This window comes from Acanthopagrus latus, chromosome 9 (genome assembly GCF_904848185.1).
Source record: "Acanthopagrus latus isolate v.2019 chromosome 9, fAcaLat1.1, whole genome shotgun sequence".
In the NCBI taxonomy this organism is placed as follows: domain Eukaryota; kingdom Metazoa; phylum Chordata; class Actinopteri; order Spariformes; family Sparidae; genus Acanthopagrus; species Acanthopagrus latus.
Window position 1 is genome coordinate 25,284,298 of NC_051047.1, and position 21,982 is coordinate 25,306,279.

A 21,982-nucleotide genomic window follows, 5' to 3' on the forward strand; every position below is an offset into this window, starting at 1 on the left:
TACTTTACAACATGTCACCGGGGACTTCACATGAGAGTCATGAGAACATTTCACACATAAATACACAACTGAAATTGGTAAGCAGGAGTAACTACATTTTGACAAAAAAGATTCCGTTTCCACAGCTACTGTAGCTTCGATGCAGCGCACAGTAAATGACTTTGTTTGCTTGATAATTGATCGATCACTGGCTGTAAATCTGCACGGGTCATAAATGTAGGCTGAAGAGTTTTACGCTTTTAAAATGGAGAAACTGTCCTGCAGATCTGACGTGGAGGTGTGAGAACGCGGCCTGATTTCACACGATAACTGTGAGACTGTTCCTGTACCGCGAACATCAGCAGCCAACAAAACTCTCACACAAAAATTACACGTCTTTTAAAAATGATGAGTAAAATTTAGACAGTCCAAAATAATCATAAAACATAAATAAGCAATGTGATAAATTTACTGACACTTTGTTGGAAGGTGGTTATTTGGAACTGTGTATCTGAAACCAACAGGGTGTTGACCGCTACAGAAGAGGATCAGGGTCCAAATTCTGACTTTTTTACCCTCGTAATTCTGACTTTGTTTTCATGATTCAGACTTTTCCCCTCTAAATTCATACTTTTCCCCTTAAAATGTGGACTTTTCCCCTTTGGAATTTGTAATTCAGAATCTTTACATCCAAATTCACATCTAGTTTCAGGAAAAAAAAAGAAAGTAATTCTGAATAACGGCCCTAATCCTTTTCTGTAGACGTCATACTTGAGTCACAGTTAGAATTTATTTATTTATTTATTTGTTGTTTTTTTTTAAAAGGAACAAACATTGAGAATTGTTTTTTTGTTTTCAATAGTAAGAACACTTGCACTTTGCAGGCTTGACTGTGAGCCTTCATGCATCAGAAATACACCCATCAGTGTCAGCAAACATGTTTTATGTCTGTTCTGCTTATATGGCATCAATAACTCACACAGAAGGAACTTCTCAAACACAGGCAACATAGAAAGGTTACAGAATCTAAAGGTGATGGCAAATCATACGGGCTGGAACACAGCAGCCCCCAGTTCTTAACTCCGGCCCGTTTTCGACTCCTCCCTTTTTAAAAACAGACGTAGAACAAACGACTTCTTCATCAGCGTCCCACACCCTGCTGTCACATACGACGGTTCATTCATGGTTCAATGCTTCAGAGTATAATGTACTCATAAATACTGTGTATATATAAATCATGCACACACATACACGCGCACTCACACATTCAGTTTATCCACTTTATCCAGAAATTTACAAAAATATTTACATCAGCTCATAGTGACTCATGTTCCCAGCATTGTGGACAATGTGTTGAAATGTTCAGAAAAACAGAAGAGAGAGTAAATAAAAAGTTTGGAGGTTCGGGCTGATGAATAATGACTGAATAATAAATGCTTCACACATTTTTTTTTTTTTTTGCAGTATTTTTTTTTTTTTTTTTTTCGCACAGCTTCTTGAGTGACATGACAATTTTATCACATGAATAAGGCTGAGTTCAGACTGACACGAGCACTGTGTAAGAAAAAAGTGCAGCTCCCTCATTCATAGTGAGGTCATTGCTTTTGTTGCAGCGGGCTCCAGCGAAAAAACCAAAAAAAAAAGCAAAAATTAAAAACGCAGGATTGTTTTAAATTGGGCTCAACTGGACGCAAAGCAATCCAGCATCATCTGAAAATACCCTGCATTGACTAATCAAAGCCAAGCTGACACTGCTCTTAAAGTCTGACTGGCTGATAACTTCGCTGGTTTGGTTGGTCACACCTTTCCCACAGATAAAATGTCCAGCGTGATATCCTTTCGCAAGTCATGGCTGTAGCATTCAGGGTTGTTCCGATACGGCCTAAAGTGATAGAATCCCTAACGACTACATGAGTCCATGCACCAGTATGATACCACATCATTTATTTATAAGAAACACGGCCCTGCTGCTTCCCAGCAGCATCTCGCACACCTGTATGCAACTGAACAGTTTCTTTATTTTTTTTTCACTGCACAAGTGGCCATAAATAAATGTAAATGATATATGAAGTTCAGTCCACAAGAACTGTAGCAGAATTGTACTGGGAAGGGAAAAAAATAACCAGAATAATCTTTATTTATGCTACAAAATTCCCCCTTTTTTATAATAAACACACAACGAGTTAGCATGAAGATACTCACTTGATTTGGCTGAATATATTTGAATTTGTCTGACCTGTACAACATATTTTTGCGAGACCATTTTTTTCTGTACCTGCACTACAAAAAGGATTAACAGCCAGCATGATCAGACGACACTGTTGAAGTCAGCTATAACTCTTTCAATCACATGTGAGTAGTGTATTAAAACGACATTACAAAATCCAAACCGATCTTTTCAAAAAGTCACGGACGTATCCCTCAAACTGGCCTCGTATTTCACTTTCTCACAGTTGACCACAGCGACGGAGCCCTCTGCATTTTCTAACACAGCGCTGTTTTCAGTCTGAACACCTGGAAATGCTTATGTATCGGCTAAATCTGCGTAATTTGAGAAGAGTAAGGCTGAAGACAGCAGCGTATGCGGAATGTGATGTATGTAATGCTCAGAGCCAGGTCTTTACGCGTCACTGTTACATTCGAGTGTAATGAGAAGATGTCGGAGTACAAGTAATTTCACGACGGCTTCACGGTGATAATACTGTGTTAACACAAGTTACATTACAGCCAACCAGGTGTTTTTGTTTGTTTGTTTGTTTGTTTGTTTTAATTAAAGGATGCAGTAAGGATCACTTCAACTTCAAATCTCTTAAAAAACGAAGCCCGCAAGCTATCGGCGCGATCTGTAAATCATCCTCACACATAGAAACAAACAAGAAAAACAGAGAAACTTGTTTGTGAAGCTGGCAACAAGTCATGTTGGTATTTAAATGACTAAATTTGGAAACAAAAAAAAGTAGCATGTCAAGTTAAATAAATACTGTATGGTATTTATTTCATTTCATAAACAAGAATATGTTTCAGATAAATTAAGTTTAACATGTGAAAGATATAATATAGTTTTTAATATATTATTACGCACCTGTTAGACATCCTATCTTCGTTCTGGTTCTGTACTGAAATATAAAAAAATAAATGAGGCAGGCGAGGACTTTCTTGGTTTGGCACTAACCATGTCAATTTTTTTTTTTTTTTACAGTGTAACCAAAGGCTTTTTGTGCACAACATGAGACCCCCTAGAGGGAAAAAAAATGACAGTCGAGGAAGTTAATATTCATCCGTTTAAAGACAAAAAAAAAATCTGTCGGGCAGAGAGATCGCAACTACGGAGTGATTATCAGAATGCATCTTTGTCCGGGCGGAAGCAGTTCACTTGCAAGTTGTAGACAAAAAAACAGCGCAGGACGAGTTGAGCTCACCGAACAGTTCTGTTAAAGGGGGCCTGTGTCCACGTGACTGACAATATCCTCCATGTGGGTGAAAGCCTGGGTATAAAATCCTTTTCCCCGCTCATTCCTTTCCAACATTGTATCTACAGGAAGAGAGTTTCCCGTGGAGCTCCAAACATGCTGTAGTTTATAAGGGGGAGGGGTGTCAGGCGAGTGTTGGTGTCAGGCGAAGGGGCTGTCTGACTTTAGGATGGCGGCGTCTGCGTCGTGGCAGCCTTTGCCGTTCATGTGTTCCGAGTGGCCGTCGATGCTGTAGCAGCCCTGCACCTCGGTGATGGACGAGGCCGTGTAGGAGGCGGAGCGCAGGGCGTCCGAGTGGTTTAAGCTGCTGCCGAACTGGATGTGGTACTGGTTCCAGTGCCGCCTCAGGACTGCTTGGACCTGAGCAGAGAAACCACAGATCACATTTTTAAGAAAATCATGTTTCTTTATTTAATGAGATTTGAGAAAGAACTTCATTTCATGCATTTAAGGTACTTAAATCTTTCTGAAGCTCATTCTGACGACCACGTTCTGATCAAAGAAGTATATACAGCACATACAGTACCTTTATGTGCCCACGTTTCTATGTATAGGCGACACAAAGTCACCGTTTCTTTGAGCGAATAATGAGCTCAGGATTATTAAAAGAGGTTTTACACAAACCTGAATCTAATAACATCAGATAGCAGTAAAGCTCCACTGTGCATCAACACAGAGGAGGTTTCTAGCGGCTCCTGTAACACACTGACTTCAGGCAACAACAAGCTATTTTGTATGCAGATCAATCACCTGCATAATTTATGCCAATCGGTTCAAAGGGCCGTGGCTTGTTGCTGACAGTAAATAATGTTTAATCCCCCTGCAGATTCCCGGAGGACTGAACTTGTCAAGGCAGTTCGGCTGATCACACAGAGGAAGTGTTGACGGCTGTGTGTCTGTGCACATGCAAAACCAAACTAAAACAAAGTGAAAGGGTGTAACCCCGTCTTACTTCTCCATTGAAAAAGCAGAAGATGGTGGCAACCAGCAGACCCTGAAATAAAAAAGAAAAAAGAAAAATATGACAAAGAGATCATGTACACCTTAATAATACATCTTAGGCACAACAATGAGTATTTGTAGGTGATATTTTAAGGTCTAAGGTTCTGTGAGTACATTTTAGTGAGCTTTTCCCTCCGACGCTGCCCGTGCTGAGACGGTTCAGCACGATCAGATAACCCCTCGCTTAACGTCCAAATGATTTCAGCCCTTTTTAGCTCAGATAACGTATGTCTTCCTTCCTGCTGCTCTTCCCTGCGCTACAGCATAAACAAAGTCAAGAGGCTGATGGGAATGGTTGGCTTTTACTGAAAGCCAGGGAAATAATGAGGTTTACATCCCAGCAACAGTTTGTTTTTTAGTAAACCTAATGTCTCTGGCATCGGAGGGAGAGAGAGCCACAAATGCATCAAGATTCATAATAACGGACAAGAGGACGGCGCATGCAACGGACAGTTAACTGTGAATACCAGACTAAAAATACACTCTGGGCGTGACATAATGTACAGCTGTTTATGTGTCTTTAATGGAAATGTTCCAGGAAGTTGGAAACAATCACTCAGCCACGACTCAAGCACCTGTCAAATCACATAAAATATACGATTGCAGCTCAAACCATCACACTGACCTGGTAATGCATCAGTATGTGCATGATGTAGTCGTATATTTCGGAGGAGACCCGTCCCTCCGGCTTGTAGGGAAGCAGAACGTACTGAATTCCCAGAAGAGGCACCAGGATGAGGGTGGCTCTCACGGCTTTCATGTAGAGACTCGACTCCGCCTGATGGGTCACCTTCAGCTTGGTGATGAGCACTCGCACGATGTTCAAGAGAAAGAACAGATTGACCTGAGGGGGACAAACAAGAGGACGTCAGTAAATCAGCACAATAACTTCGGTATTAGCTGCTTGTATCTTAAAAGCCACATTTTTTCCGATCAATTTCAGGCTCTTGCTTATATTGTGGGTGTCTTCTAGAATATGTTTTCATGCTTTCATGTTCAAGATGTTCACCCCAAGTCTGAACGCTCCGTTTTAGTGCCTGTCTATTAAACATTGCTTAAAAACTATCATCAGAAAATGGGAAATAACAGTCTTAACATTTTTGATGTCTATGTATTTTGCTGCAGAGTAATATTGACAGCCAGCCAGTCCAAAGCTGCCTTGCTCGTAGTGTTATCAACATTTCTCTGCTTCTCTGAGCTGTAATGCTAACTGAGCTAAAAGGCTAACAGCAGCTACCGTTAGAAGTAACGCTGGTGAAACGCTAGGAGTCTGAATATGCCACATGGCTATTTCTTACATCCTGCGCCTTTAAAGCCCCCAAGTCTGCTCTGATTGGCCAGCTCTTACAGGCCTGAACAGGCATCACCCAACATGTTTCTGCATCATATCCACCATCGTTGTGCAATAAAGCCAAACTAGATGTGTATAGTTGTTACATCACAACCTGTGAATAATGAATACAGCCTGTGTGCATTTCTGCATGGAGCTTATTGGTACTTTAACAGTATTCATAAAGCAGCTAGACCTGTTTTTATAAACAAAGACATGAAAGTCTCACTTTCTTTCAATTTCTTTCTCAAAGATTTGCCAGGACAGTGTTTTATGATGGTTAGGATTTCTTTAGAAACACATTTTCCTGAGTCCTCAGTCCTGAGTGTTTGCTCTGATGGTTTTGGAACACCGACCTTACTCCGAATATGTTTGCCGCAAGACAGAAAAAGTGATTTGCCACATAATTACACATCTAAGCTGTTCAGTGTGATGAAAGTTTAAACAAAAAATCCATTACAAGGAAACGAAACCGAGACGTTTCCTGGGCACTGAAACCTCAACAAATCCCTGTAAAAAGCTTCTTTTAAGTGCTGAACATTTAGTCCTACGAGGGACTTGAGGGACCAGTTTTCTCTGAAGCGTGCCCGGCTGTGCTGATTAGGTGAATTCCTAGAATGCAACATGTTCCTGGGGACCAGTGGATCGTCAGAGGGGCAGATGCATTGATTTCGTAAGATAAACACAATTATGCGTGCTATCAAACTGTGTCCTGCTTTCAGGCCCCCCACAGCGTCGACTCAGAACCAGACTCCTTTTTTTTTTTTTTTTTTTTTCTTTCCATCATTGCACAATAAAACCAGTCAACCAAGAGAAATATGGAACAGATCATCTCAGTAAATAGACACGATTATGATTTACTTTGCTGTAATTGATCGGTGTTGGGAAAAGGCTGAAACTTCTTACCAGCAGAGCAGCGCAGATGGGACCGTGAATGATGTAGAGTAGCGACGTTTTGGAGCTAATCCAACAGCTGCAGCGGAGAAAAGAGGACGACAGTTAGTCTGAGCTAACACAACAGCAGCTGAAGCAGCAACAATAGAATATTCTTGTTTTTTGAGTTGGCAAAATCAGCTGCATCTCACATTTTTTTTGTCTATTTAAAAAGTTGTGTTACTGTTGTTTTTACTGTCATTTAACGCACTTAATTTTAATCACATAAGCTGCGATATGTTCTCTAACAGATCGAGCACGTGAATGCTTACTTGTCGTTGTAGTAGTAACTTCGAGCGACAGCGTGAATGGAAGCAGGAATGAGAGGAAATCCTGCAAGCAAACAAACATTTACAGTTACAGTTTAAAGCCCCCATCCAGTCAAACTCCTGCAGTCGAATATTTGAGTTTAAGTTTAAACATTTCTGTGACCTCACTGAAAATCTGAATTTAAGGGGCGGGCCTACAAACAGGATTTGTGACTTGTTTGTTGCCAGTTTGTGGAAACTTGTAAAAATGGTTTAGTTCAGAGCCAGATTTCCTTCCTGACTGACTTACCCCAGCCTAAAAGGTAGTACCACATCAGGTGCTGCTTCTCAGCGAACACAGCCACCACGATGAGAGTGTGCAGGTAGATCCCCTCGCACAGCATCCAGAAGTAATTGCATCCAAACAGGTACAGATGGATGAACTGGGACACTTTACAGCTTGTCTGTGGGGAAAACACACAGACACATAATGAACCTGGATGGTGACAGTTACATGGTTTACTCTGCCTGCTGTTATTTCCCCTGTGCAGTACTTTTCACAGTTATTAGAAAATGGCTGATTCATTTCAGCGATGACAGAAATGAAAACTAAAACCTTCGTGCAGCTTTTATGGCACATCTAACCCCAAATTATGTTGTAAATAGAGACACTATAATTACAAAAGACATGTAAAAGTTTGTGTTAAATAAATGGAGATGAGCTCACTGGATTCCTCTGCACCAGCTCCTGGTTGTTTGCCACGGCCGTCAGCCAGATGATGGTGATCACGGAGTTCAGAACAAAAGAAAAGAAGAGGTTTTTGTGGAGGGTGATCCTTTGGCAGCTTAAACTCCTGCAAGAAGAGAAAGGAGTGACATTACATCAACGTGGTATTCATCAGTGCAAAGAAAGAGAATTATCTGTCTGTCAAGCATGCCACGGTGAGGTCAGTTGACTCACTTGAAGTGGAAGAATATTCCGAGGGAGACGAAGAGGGAGGTCAGGGACAGCCCGTGTCCGATGAGCGCCAAATAAAACAGATTCATCGCCGTCTGGAAGGAAAAAACGAGACACAAATGAGATCCTGTCGACCTTGTAATGAACACTCATGTTGTCAGACAATCTAAAATCACTCTTGAAGAGGAATCCTATTAAATAACGACATTACAATCATGTCAAAGGGGTATTTTAAGTTGGACACATGCACATTTTTAACCCTGCTAAATCAACATTTTAGTAGATTTCAGCCAAGATGGTTATTTAGTTAAAAATACAGTATTACAGTATAATAACTGTGTACTGCCTCCACAATATGATGCATGTGATGTGCACATATCCGCAGATGTATCGTAACTGTCCAGAGGTTCATCAAAAGGTCGGTGCTAGCCGTGCTTCACTATTTAATATTCTATGTGCATCCGATGCCATTTACGTAAAGCGACGTGCCATTCTGCCTTCGTTGGTGTGCTCGTTGCAGCGGGTGTAGTTGGTCCACGTGCGGTTGCTCTCCGGATGCAGGAACCAGTGACCGTTGTCGGTGCAGATCTTTGTAACCATCTCTGCAGGTAAAAACATGACACATGGATACAAATGTTTAAATCCTGTAGAGTCTCAGAGGATGTTTCTTTGTATTTGAGGGTAAAAAAAACAAAACCCAGGGGCCAAACAAGTAAAGATTGAAATCAAAAGGCAGCGTGCTCAAATAAAGTCAGGAAGTTTCCTTCTGGCAGATAGACTGCCAAAGAAGAAGAAATTCAATAGCTGTCCCCTGTAGCCCCTAACTTAAAATAATGCTCCGAAACTCGAACAAACAAACACATTAATCCACATGAAACGATTGAGAGCGGTGATTAGAGCGACTGAATCTAATTATTCGTCTGCGTATCCTGTTGAAGGATGTGCTGCACTCAAGCTTTGGCTCCGAATCTCCCAGCACTTAAAACTAATTTACTGTTTACGTATCCATGCAGAAAGCACGACTGCACACATGGAAACAAATGAATAAATTTCCATAAACACAAAGAGCTCGTTGCCATGTCAGTTGTGAGGGGCACTTCACCAATTTCACGCATGAAGATCAGTTTATTCCCACATCATGATAATCATCTACCACTACAAGTCTGCAGTGTGGCAGTTACAGTCCAATAAAATGTATGCTTGGTGCAGATGCACCTCTGGAGCCGCTGATCTTACCTGAAGGATCAAAATCCTGGAAGTAGTCCGGGCAGTGCTGCTCTGTGACAACTCCCGACTTTGTGTCGTCCCAACACAGCCAGCCGTCCCACGTACGATTACACATGGGCTCTAAAACCACAAAAGAAGAGGTATTACAACAATCACATGATCCGCTCTAACTCGCGTCCTGTCGCTGTGTTTTCATCTAACTGTCGAGTGAATCTGAAGCAAACTTTAGAAGTGTTTCCATCAACTGATTAGGCCTCGTTGCGTCAGAAGATAATGGGATAGGCTACATTACACGTGGTGGGAATAAATAGAGTAGATGTTGAGGGCACAAATGAGAGGAAAAACCAGTTGTTTTCCAACTGTCAGTTAATCCAAAGAAGAAGAAATGAAACCACTCGCCAACTACAAAGTAATATGGCACTTAATCAGCAAATGGAAGTTTCGAGGAAGATGCCAACAGCCACAAACAGTTTCTTCTTCTACTATTGGGGTGGAAACAGTTTTACGTTTAGTACAACAGAACTTATATTATATTTTGATTTTGATGCTCTTTCCATCAACCTTCTCCTGCGCAATACTTCAAAACGTGGATGGAAACAAAGTAGTGATTGGTGCCGTTCAGTGGACGTGAAACACAACAAGCTACCGTCTCTGTTGTTGGTGTTGTCCTTCATTATCTTCTGATAGCACTCGAACTGCGCCGTGACGATCTTGTTCCTGGTGACCCCCATGTCGTGGTAGCCGTTGTTTAGATTCTGCTGGTGGGTTTCGTTCACCTCCAGGCTCGCCTTCACAAAAGTCTGCAAGGAAGGAGGGAAACGATGGGTTTTTGTTCTGCTTTCAGAGAAGATTTGTCTCAAGAGGATCTGCCTAATTTCACTCAGATAAATTAGGCATGAACACAACTGGTCCTAAAAAGATAGTACAGAGATTGGGAAGATGTAGAAACATTCCCTCTGCTTTGACTTCTCAAACACTGAGATTCATTTCAGAAAAAGCACCTGGTGCCTGGACCCATTTTGGGCCGAGTCTTCTGACTCCGTGGGGACGTATTAAAGAGAGACGTTCCTAACAGCCTGCTACTTAGAATGCCAGCAAAAGGGAGTCTCCATTAAAGACTCCATTAAATCCATGAGCTCCATGGAAAACATGACATCTATGCAGAAACACTGCCAACCAGATATGTCCAGCTTTTTATTTATTACACAGCAGACACCGACCAGAAGCAGCTTTTTTAATCCTTAAAAAGCCGTCCAACATAAACAGACGAAAACAAGTCTGAACAGGTCAAATGAAGCCACGGCTGAAGAGTAAACTACAGTCTCGCTCACATTTAGTATGTGTGCTCTGTTACTGCAGACCGTTTTCTTTGATTCCTGTATAATGTATCCAAATCCACTGAGTTAAATACAAAGAATAACCCTTCAGGCTGCTAAACCGTAGAACATTATGTACAATATGACAATTATGTATGCAGAAACCTGATTTGTGACCAGCTGGGCTTTACAGTAAACTCTGTAAGTGAAACTTCTCAGGAATTAAGATCCTCACAAACCATCACATAATCTGTCACGTGTCTACAGCGCTACTAAATACTGACAAAACGACAAAAAGAAAATACGTATGAAACAAGGCCACATTTTACTGCGTTAATCATTGTAATTGCTATTGCATACACACAAGAGACAGTTCAAGTTTTGGTTAATTTATGTGCACAAAATAATTGTTTATCCAGCACAACGGGATGTTGTGTATTGTTTTCTAACTGTTTACGATGAAACTGCGCCAACTGCCAAATAATTGAAGTTTGGAAAATTGCAATTTGGTCCAGAAACAAGAAGTAAGACCTGGTGACTCTTTCTGGCTGTCAAACCTCACTGATTAAGCTACAAAATGCACACTTCTATGATTTGATTGTCCTACCTTGGATAGATTACACAGCAGTATGAGTGCCACCACCCCGCTCCGCCCGATGATATCCATCTTCCTTTTGGCCATATCGGACTTGGTTGATGATGGACCAGCTGCAGATCTGGAAAGAAGAAGAAGAAACTATGAAGTCCTATGGTTGAAGTGAAATGAAACCTGCTCATAAAGGGCCACTTCACTGCGCTCCTTATCTCTCCCACTGTTAAATATTTTTAATCAAATGAAATATCGCTACTGTATTTGCCATCACTGTCAATTTAAAAATGAGAACGGATCCATAGGCTCATTTGCAACAACATACTGTAGACAAATGAGATGGAACCGGGAAATCGCTCTCACTGAAGGCCACTTAAATTCTTTTCGTATCAGTCAGAAATCATAGATAGAGTCAGCGAGCATACGCAGACAGCACATTTAAAGCCAGGGAAAGGACGAACAGAGGACAACCCAACTGTACGTGACCAAACCAACGACAGACGAATAAGGATCTGGGTAACAGAATGCTTATCGGTTAATCTGTAGTAAACAGCGAAGGAACTGTAATGAAGTGCAGTGACTAGATTCTGGTAGTAAAAATCAAACGTATACGTAAACATGAGCAGTGAGCCGCAACTGGATCAACATGTACAGGTTTGGAAGTCAAGCAGCTCATTCACGAGCGATATTTATGTCGGCGACCTCTAGTGGTCGTAGTAATGATGGCCGGCCCGAAGGAGAAAGTCCGGTGAAGAAGTATAAAGAGAAAGGAAGTCTGACCATGGAGGACATCCACTTGGATCAAACCAACGCTTATTTCATTGATCATCTGAGGATTATTTTCACACTGTTGATTAATCATCTACAAATTGTCTAAAACCCAACGACTTTTCATTTAAGACTTTGGAACCTGCAAAAGTTTCCCATGTTGCTTGAAAAAATAACTGAAATGATCATAATTAAAATAGTTGGAGATTAATTTCTTCTTGACCACATAATTGTGGGTGAGCCTGTTACTGTTACATTCACTCTGGGAGTCACTAGCAAACAAACTGTTCTGCTGTTGAGGTTTGAGGACGTGTTGCCTCAACAGGACACTTCAACACCACCACCTACTGTATACATGGAGTCAGTTTGAGTTAAGTTAATTTGGCTTCACGATCAAAAGGACAACAACGCAGCTGACAAAATAAGCAGCTGGAACAAAACCCATCAATCCAACGAGGTTCTGGTTCCCTGACAAAAGACTGGTAAGTACATCTGAGACCTGAGTCCTCTCACTGCTGCCGTGTTTCATCGGCTGTATCTCCTCTGCACTGTATCATAACAATTCTCCAATGTGACAGCAGTTTTAAATGAGTTGTTGAGGTGTTACTAGTTTCATTTTTTCTTTTTTTTTAAAAGGGGATGTTTGTATCTCATCAGAGCAGAATCCCAGACAGGTGTTTTGCGGCGAAGCTGCAGGCCACTGGGATTTCATGTCACTGCTGCTGCATAACAGATGAGATGAAATCCAAATGGAAGCGTTACCCCGAGGTTGTACAAATCCGCTTTGCAAAACGTTGAGTGTGCTCAGGTAGCTTTAGATAATTCAAGCCTGCCTGCAACAGCTAATGTGAACTATCAACCACTGACAGGGCTGCATCGTCATCATGTCTTTCTCTCTGGGTGCGATATGTGCTACTTTAAGACAATGTTTGGTTTGTATTTCGCTGCCAACAGTTGCTCTGCTGCTTGTCTTCCGATCTATTTCCTTCTTTTATTGTGTTATATTGGTCATGAATGCTTCTCAGCACTGACTGACAGCTTCATACTGCCAACCAAGGATAACCAGAAACAGGCTGTTAGCATTGTTAGAATACCTGAAACAAATCTAGGTTCTCGTAGCGGCATCGCTTTCAGTGTGAAACTATTTAACAAGCATTTTATGTTTTATTTTTTACACTTCACAGCTGTGAGGTAAAAAGAGAGGAATGATGGGAAAGAGAGAGAACCTGAACCCAGGATGACACACGGAGGTGCACAGTGTCAGGAGTGGATTACATCCCATTCAGAGGTGCAATATAATCATGTCTTGCATACCCCGAACGAACCAGGTCAACATTCGTATTTGTATCATCTCAAGTCTTCTTAAACTTGGTGGAATGGTGCAGCTGAACCGACACTGCAACAGCAAAACGGTAAAATGCACTTAACAGCAAATCAACGATAAGCTACAGGGTCTATTTTGAGCTACAGGTGGTTGCTGTTAAATGTAGCTCACAAGAAAATTAGTGTTCATCATGCGAAGCCCTGAAATTTGATCATGTCATAAAATAATTTCCGTCCGCGGCTCTGTTCCTGGCTAGCAGACGAATCAATGCTCAATATTAGCGGCACTTTTAGCTCCGACACTCATAAAGAGGTCAAGAAGAGCTGCCATTCTGAATGAATGAATGAATGAATGAATGAATGAATGAAAGAAAAGAAAGCACATGCGAGTTCGTCAGTGATTCAGACACAAGTCATTTTTCTCTCTAACTGAAGTTGACCTCATGTCGTCAGTGTTCGTGTTGCAACTGCTGCGAGCGTAGATTTCTCCGTAGACTTCCATGAGTCACGGGGCTCCAACAGACGTCACGTAACGTACGACTGGTAGAGAACACGAGCATGATTGCCACACATGAGCATGTTGCTTTTCTTCTCCTTTACACTGTAAAATGTCAACAAGTGAGCTGGAATGACATTGTGGCAATGTGGTTTGTACATTTGAATGAATACCAAAACAAAAATGTTTATTCACCTAACTTACTTTACATGAGCAGTTCATCTACTATGTATATACTTTTGATGCTGCAAATTATTCACGTGAAGCTTCGACTTTTCCACAAGCCAGAATATTAATTGTTTTGTAGCCAAAATAAACTCTTCTCACTGACGAAAACAACAGTCTTGCAACACACCATGACTGTGAGACGAGCGGAGGGAGGCGCTGCGGGGGGTCGTCGGTCAGCACATCACTTTCAGATTTGACCCAGTCGGAGTCTCCCTGCAGCTCTGTCACGGAGGTGACTGGCCCCGCGCCTCGGCGAGTCTGCTCAGCGTTAAACGTGCAGCACACTGGGGAGAGGAGGGGCTTACTGAGAGCGGGGATTGTAAAACGTTATGGCGATGTGCAAATTAGAAACAGGAAGAGATCAGCTGCTCTGTCACACATGCATGCGTGCGAACACACACAGATGCACACACGGCGACCTACTTTGCCAAGTTCCCGAGCTATTTCTTGGCAAAGGATGCATTTTGTACATTAGCAAGAGAGATACAGAGGATGTATTTTGTCATATGGAAACACAGAACAGAACTTAACAGAGAGCTTTCACAATAGCTGCTAGTCGGGATGTGTTTCTTAATCCATTTTTTTTTTTGGCTGCTGCCTCTTTTTTTTTTTTTCGTGGTCAAAAAGCAACATTTTTCTCATCCTAAATGTGGTGATGCACGAAAAAAAGCTCTGACCTCCTCCTGTCTCAGTGGAATCATTCATCATGGGAATTTCCATCATGACATTTTGTTCACCTCAGCCGTGATTACCTTCGGTTTATGATGGAAAAGAAATAAATGACTTACAGTAACTGATAGTGGCTTCATAGTGATTAGAAGTGACATTTAAAAGCCAATAAGGAAGAGCCTGATCCGGCTGGCTCTCTTTGAATAACGACATGTTTTTGTAATGAATGTGATCAAAGACTGAAGAGTGGATGTTCATAAGTACCTTCTGCTCCAATCAATCTTTTTTCAGTTCAATACACAGAGAATATGGTTTCAATTCTTTGTCCCAAAGCAACCTCGTCTTGCACTGACAACCAGTACGGAACTCATTTATAATCATTTATGTTGACTGGAAATGTTTAGTTCTGGTACAGCAGGCCACGAGATGTCTCAGCTTGAATATGAATACAGTTTACCTCACTTTAAAGCTGCTTCAAACTGGTTTTGGCCACTGGGGGCAGCACCAACTCTAAAATCAGCTGACAGACACACAGACCTGTTATCTGATCATGTTATAAAATGTTTACTGCATCCGCAGCTCTGTTCCTGGCAGCCAGATGAATCAACATTCAATATTAACAGTGCTTTTAGCTCTGGAGCTTTTAGCTCCAACACTTCTGATGAGATCAATATGAAGACCTATTCTTCTGCCATGGGCTGTATGTATGAATGAATGAATGAATGAATGAAAAGGACGAAGGTCGTGGGTGGAAAAATGTTCAATATCCAAAGAAAGAAGCCTCCTCTTCAGCTCAGAGAGCAGATCTGACTCCAGCTTGCTTCGAGGGATCTGGCTGGTGCTCTGAATTTTAGTCTGGCACAGAAGCCGGTGTGGACGAAATGCATCTTTAAAGATAAGATAGATGACTGCATGTTTATGACTGTTCCTGCCTACCAGACAAAGCAACGTTCAGCATTAACAGGACGTTTAGCTCTGATTTAGTCTCCATGACCTTCTGAGAAAAGCGCTGTTTATCTGTCTTAACATTTTGCATGTTTAGACTGAATCTGTTTTTCACAGGGAACATTTCACTGATGTGTTCTTAATATAAAAAGGCATTTCATCAGAAGTCAACAAGGAAAATACAACTTGAATAAAGAATGAAATGAAACTGTTTCAATTGACTCTAGAGGCCAGAGCAAGATTTCCATAGTTTCTTCAGGATCTGTAGTCATGCTGGATTTGCTGGCCAGTGTCACTTGTCCTTTTTAAAATAAACAAAGTTTTAAAAATAATAGTCGACTCTGCCGCTGTACCAGGATCTTTGCCGAACCCTAACCAAGCTGTTACTGTGCCTAAACTCAACAAGAAAGGAGCTTTGTCACAACATCGAAAAGTGAACGTCAATAAACAAATCAAGTTTCAACATATTCCTGGTTCACAGAGACGTACATGGCCATCATTTATTCTGCCGAGTGGATGGATACAAAACTATTGTGTCATTGTGAAACATTTAAGTTTGCAGATGTTGTTGCTGAAGTACACAACCAATAAGATGTTGTCCATTACCTCTACTGTTGACCAGTTGCAGAAATCGATGCAGATCCATTTAGAAGTCAAAGACTATTTGAGTATCTCAGGTTGCACGTCAGGTAGAAAACTGATAAATTCACAGAGAGAAACAAGCTTTACCTCCAAACCACTCTACAGATGTAGGCAGACATTAGCAGCGATGTGACAGAATCAAAAACAAACTCACGACGGCCCACCAAAAAAAAACTCTGAGGGTAACGAAATAAAAAATAAAAAAAATCTCATGCTGTGTGAATATTCTTTGCTAATTCCAGCTGAGAGCTGAGAGAACAGCCTCTACAGACGCACAACAATTGATTATTGGCGTGTTTGGGTCAACTCCATCCAACCACAGAGCAGCGTGAACTGTGGGTGGTCCACTATTATCTGTAGCACCGCCGAGGGTTTCACAGAAGTGGTTAGTCATGTACAATCTGCACAAGAGCTGACGTCACCTATTACATCGGCCAGCGTGCGGAAAGATACCTGAGAGAGGGGAAAAAATAAAACAGCCTATGCATGACAGCTGTTGTCTTCTCACACTGGACTCTTTCTCTGTCCATGCAGAGATGTTGTAAACATCCTTCTGCCCTCACAGGACGCTCGGCGCCCCATACTCTGAGCTCCACTCAGTGGCATTCGGATGTCCATTAGGCTGTTGAGAGCCTGTAACATCATTACCGCCTCTCTACTATGGCACGACGCAGGCTTAACTAGAGAGGGAAGCAGCCATGAGCGCTGATAAAGCTCTGCCAATCAATACGTCAAGTGTTTGCTGTTTCTGCTCTGTCTCTCTTATCGTTCATGTTATCGGTTCTTCTTCTCACGAGTACCACCATGACACAGTTCCGATGACATAGATAATACGGTAACTTTCATTTTAAACATGTTTAATATGCACAGTCCATAATTTTAAGATAGTGGGACTTCAACGAGAAAAAATAACCCATTAAACCCTCTAAAGGAATATTTTTTTCTCAGCACAAACATGAAGAAAAATGCAAATTTTCACCCAAAAACTCAGACAAGCTAAACCGATACTACACGCGTCCAGCAGCATCTGGTGATCAGGCAAAAAACAAACACTGAACTGTTTGGCTTTCAGAGACAGATAACTGAATCGAGCAAACACAAAACTGGTCACTGGGGTAAGTTTCTTGTGCGTGCGGTAAACAAAAAGACAAGAAAACTAGCCAGCACGGGAAACAGCACAGTTGTGCCTTCTGGATCTGATTACAAATGACCTGCAGGCTTATATCATCTCTATAAACAGTGGGAGTCAGAGAACCTTTTGGTTCTGGGTCAAGTTCCAAGCACAGATAGATTTATATAAGCATATAAATATAGTATTTATGTTTCCAGTACAGACTGCTCCCTCCAGGAGAATTCAGGATGTATCAGGTGAATATTTCATCATCAAATAGAAAAAGAAAATTAGTCGCCAACAGTGTTGTGACAGCCTATTCATCGTTTCAGTCATTGTTCAAGCAGAAATATTTGACATTGTCGACAGTAAATGAAGAGTCTTTGTTATGTTTATCATTGTTTTCTGGTTTCCTCGATGATAGAAAATGGTGAAAGCTCGTCACGACCAAAAGAAGTACAGTTCACTGACAATCTATAGACCGAACAACAAATAGATTAAAACATTCAACAGATGAATCAACAGAAATCATAATTTGAGCTGTTCAGTAATAGTTCAGAGGTCTGCAGCTGGTGGATTAAATGGGCGGGGGCGTGGATGGTGTTGGGATAATATCCGAGTTCAGATGGAGTACGGGTTCATGACAGAGGTCGCATTCCAAACAAGACCGAAAGCATGACTGCAGCATTTCTCCTTTAAACATGAAGCGACTGAAAGACATGATGTTTAGAAATGAAAAAAAACTAATTTGTGTGTAAGAAACAACCAAGATCGACTGGATAAAATGTGCTGATGTCAGAATGTACACCACCCATTATGTATGGGTGTATGCTCCCACTGAGACATTTCAACACTCTCTGCATATGTGTGCTGCATCCCATCACGTGGATTCCTTTCTCTTAGTTTTGACACTCATTGTCAGCCCTCCACTGACAACACAAAGACGGCCTCTGACCTCAGAAACACTCCGGAGGTGATGAGCATCAGATCAGATGTGACTACACCAACACCCATCCACTGTTTCTCACCATTTTCTGTATCGTGACACGTTTACTTGACACTGACAGCCCGGGTTCACTTTACATGGAGCGGCACGTGCAACACGTGTCTCAGGTCAGTGTCTTTATCAGACGCGCTTACGTTACCTGAACCGCAGCGGTTGTTGGGAAGCGGCTGGAGGAGTGCAGGTGTGAGAGAAGCACATCATCCGAATCTAATGAGCAAAACCACATCTTGTATCCAGCTGGATCGTCTGAGGGTACATATGTTCGCTTTGAAAATCACATCATTGCAGATAATAGGACTATATTTATAACCTCTCTTTGATTCTGTCAGTGGCTGCAGAACTCCAAAGTGCCTTTACTTTATCTCAGTATATTTTAGAGAGGACAGTGCAAATCATTTAAACACTACAGTGTTTTTTTTTTAAAACTAGCCAGGACTTAAGAAAAGGCCTAATAGTATAAAACTTGCGATGCTGGTTTTTACTGTGTTTGAAAAATGGTTCAATCTTTATATCCAGCTCGTTCTCACTCCCCGTGTATCAAATCCAGCAGCCTGGTCGCTGAACCTATGCTTCAGAGTAAACGACATCACTAACGTTACCCAGCCCTGAACCTGCATCAAGTATCTGTGAGAAGTTTTGAAACCGATACCTTGACTTCAATACTGGTTCCTGAATGACACAGTTTCTGATACCGGTTTTATGATCTGCTTTAACAAAAGATTAGCACATTCATGAGGTGTTCCCCGTCTCCGACTGCAAAACAGTGTTTTTCCTGCGTACCTCTAGATAACCCATCACCAGCAGTATTAGATATTTGCACGACAAGCACGCTACAAGATTATCACCCCACTGAAGCCGTTGAATTTAACTCCTACGTATTGAAATGTCAACACAACAACAAGTTAAAATCAGACAGTGACATCAAATTCTGTCACTGTCACAAAGTACCATAGTATGATTTCTTCCTAACCCTAACAAGCCGCAACCATTGGACAACATTAATAATTTTCCAAAAGTCAAAATATATGATACTATGTGGACTGTTCGTCAGCGGCCTTTCTTTCCAAAGTCTAATCAGATGTTGCATGAAACGCATTAGTACTAACTCAACCACAGACTCCTTCAAGGGCAAAACTGTCAGTTTGAAATGTAAGGCCACTAACCAAGCATGCTGTATCTGACACACTGGGAGTGAGAATGTGTTGGTATATGGTCAATTTCAGTTTAGAGAAATTGTGAGTGATTCTGACAAGGAAGTCTTGACCTGGAGGAGGAAGGAACGGGTTCAGCTTCCAGCCAGCCTGGTCTCCCGCTGATGTCCGTCATTTCATGAGCACAATGAGAGCTGATGATTGAGGAGAGCGGATAGAAAAGGGTTCATGAAACAGGAAGTTCTCAGAAAGACAAAAAACAAAAAAACAACCTAGCTGTCTGCAGGAGGTGCTGGGCACGGGAACACAAGAAACAGGAGGAGAAGCTTTTAAAAACGGTGTGGAAGCGATCTCAGAGCTTCCTCTCTCAATCAGCAACACCAAATATAGCTTGTGGTCTTTTTTTTTTTTCTCATGGGCTCAGCTTTACATTCAGATAATCTCTCCCATGTGACTGAAAAAAGAAAAAAAAAAATGTCTGAATCAGACTTTTAACATCTCAGCCAGTGATGTTACCAAGCCCAGGACATGAGAGCAGGCCTCATGCAAGCCCTCCGAGTTGCCAAGGGCACCACCAGATGTCAGGGAAAACAATAACAATCCCACACAGATGTGAGGGAGGAGTCCTCCTTGTTGCATGAAAAGACCTCCTCGACGCTGATGCACGCCATATTCTTTGCATTAACATGGCAAGAGTGGGAGGGTTGTCCTCCAGACAACAACCAAGATGCCGAAGTATTCATGTCACTGCATTCACGCCCTCATTGCCAGCATGCCAACACTCTCAGGGAAGAGCACACGGATCCGCTTACAACCATGGTGCTGAAACGGAGGGAAAAGACTGCATTCAAACACCAAATGTAGCTCGTGAAAGTAAGAAAGGAGACGCTCACACTCGTCCTAAAATACAGTTTGGTGATGTCAGATGTAGAAGCGTTCACAATGGTCATTCAAGCCCTGGGGGCAGCACGGCTAAAGGACAGATGATGCAGCGCTGTGTCCCGAGGACTTATGAATATTGAAAGAATCTGTCGCACACGATCTTCTTCCAATGCCAATGTTCAGCGCCAGTACAGAACATGCTGTGTGCCCTTTTTATAGTGAGACAGATAGGAAACGTGTGGGGGGTGGGCAGGTGGATGGAAGTGTAATGCATCCAGAGGAGTTTTTCTTCCTTTAGACACCAATTATTAATTGATTTGAATTACATTTAAAACAGTACAGGCAGTCTTTCCATCACTGTAATCGTGCCTTCATCTGATTTGCACAGATACAGGATTATCATTTAGGGTAAATGCAAGCCAACTGTGGTTCAGAATCATCAGGGATTAATGCTCCGTTAAGCAATAAATCGAACAATGAATACTAAAGCAATCCATCTGAAATATTAGTCACTCTGTTTGAATCTGCCTGGATCTGTGTGGCTGTCTTTGCTGCGAACTTTAAAGCTGCAGTCGCATGTTTTTTAGGCGACCTGGGGACGATGTTGACATGTTGTCATCTCAAGTTGGTGTTTAAGTTAATGTCTTGGCTGAACAACTTTGAGTTTCCACATCCGGCAGACGCAGAGCAACACCAGCATTCATTTGGAGTCTTTATGAATGTGACATTCACTTTCCTTTTGATTCAGATGTTGATGTTATCTGACTGTATAGCTGCTTAAAACTTCACTGCACTCACAAGCCTGTTGCTGTTTGTCAGAACTAAACATTATGTCAAAAAAATGCTCAACAGAATTTCCGAATTTACTTATTTTTGTCCAACAAACAATCCAAAAACCCAAAGACTCTTCATTTATTAACATGAATGCCAAAAAGGCAGCAAATCCCCACTTTTAGGAGGCTGGAACCAGCAAACGTTTGACAAACCGGTTACAGGAGCAGCCAAATTTTTAAATCGACATTTCAGTCAATTGATTAATAGTTGCAGCTCTATTTCCAACTATCAACTTGAATGGATCAGAATTCATTACTTCTAAACTGTTCAGAGGTCTCTTCCACTTTGCCGACTCATGAAAGCCAATTAATATGTTTAAAAATCTTTTGGCGGTTCACAGTGAGAGCTTTTTTCCATAAGGAGTCTCTGTGAAGTCTGTTAGCAATCAGGGAAATACTGAATGAGAGGAACAATGTTTTGGAATTGGTTAAACAAGCTAAAAAGACCCATCACAGGGGAACAATGTGCTCTAAATATTACTCCTGTGGAACATGAGACACAGAGTTTCATGTTGGTCCTCCAGGATGTGGTTTCACATCCTTATTACCGCCACTTGTACAGCATGTACAAGATGAGCAAACACTGAAACTGCACTTTCAAGCACCCATAAAAAAAAACAAAAAAAAAAAACAAAAAACAGCCTGCAACACAGGTGAGTCATGGTGCGCTAAATTTCAAGTACGTGTCAGCTTTTCAAAAAGGTCTATCAGTTTTAATGCGAGTTGTGAAAACATTATCAAGCGGCTAACAAATTACCAATGATGCCAAATATTCAGTGCCTGAACTCTGCAGTCGGTTGCATGAGTCACAAAGCAATTTTCACGTACCGCGGGGAACAGGTTCTGAAAAACATCCAAACACGGCGGAGGCATTAT

General features: G+C 41.6%; 1 protein-coding gene across 2 annotated transcripts in view; it reads right to left on the bottom strand.

The window, feature by feature from the left end:
* Positions 1-1,247: 1,247 nt before the first annotated feature.
* calcrla (calcitonin receptor-like a) overlaps positions 1,248-21,982 on the bottom strand; it is a 28,048-nt gene continuing 7,313 nt past the window's right edge. Inside the window, exons 1-13 of one of the 2 annotated variants that reach the window (XM_037110411.1) lie at positions 16,088-16,107; positions 11,071-11,179; positions 9,794-9,947; positions 9,157-9,267; positions 8,410-8,522; positions 7,924-8,015; positions 7,690-7,816; positions 7,273-7,426; positions 6,987-7,047; positions 6,688-6,754; positions 5,077-5,295; positions 4,402-4,443; positions 1,248-3,809 (exon numbers count right to left, since the gene is read on the bottom strand). In XM_037110411.1, coding sequence (XP_036966306.1) covers positions 3,591-3,809; positions 4,402-4,443; positions 5,077-5,295; positions 6,688-6,754; positions 6,987-7,047; positions 7,273-7,426; positions 7,690-7,816; positions 7,924-8,015; positions 8,410-8,522; positions 9,157-9,267; positions 9,794-9,947; positions 11,071-11,145 — 1,434 coding nt within the window. In that variant the 5' untranslated portion in view covers positions 11,146-11,179; positions 16,088-16,107 and the 3' untranslated portion in view covers positions 1,248-3,590. Of the gene's footprint in view, positions 3,810-4,401; positions 4,444-5,076; positions 5,296-6,687; positions 6,755-6,986; positions 7,048-7,272; positions 7,427-7,689; positions 7,817-7,923; positions 8,016-8,409; positions 8,523-9,156; positions 9,268-9,793; positions 9,948-11,070; positions 11,180-16,087; positions 16,108-21,982 lie in introns of those variants that run through there. The other variant, XM_037110409.1, reaches the window with a different exon arrangement.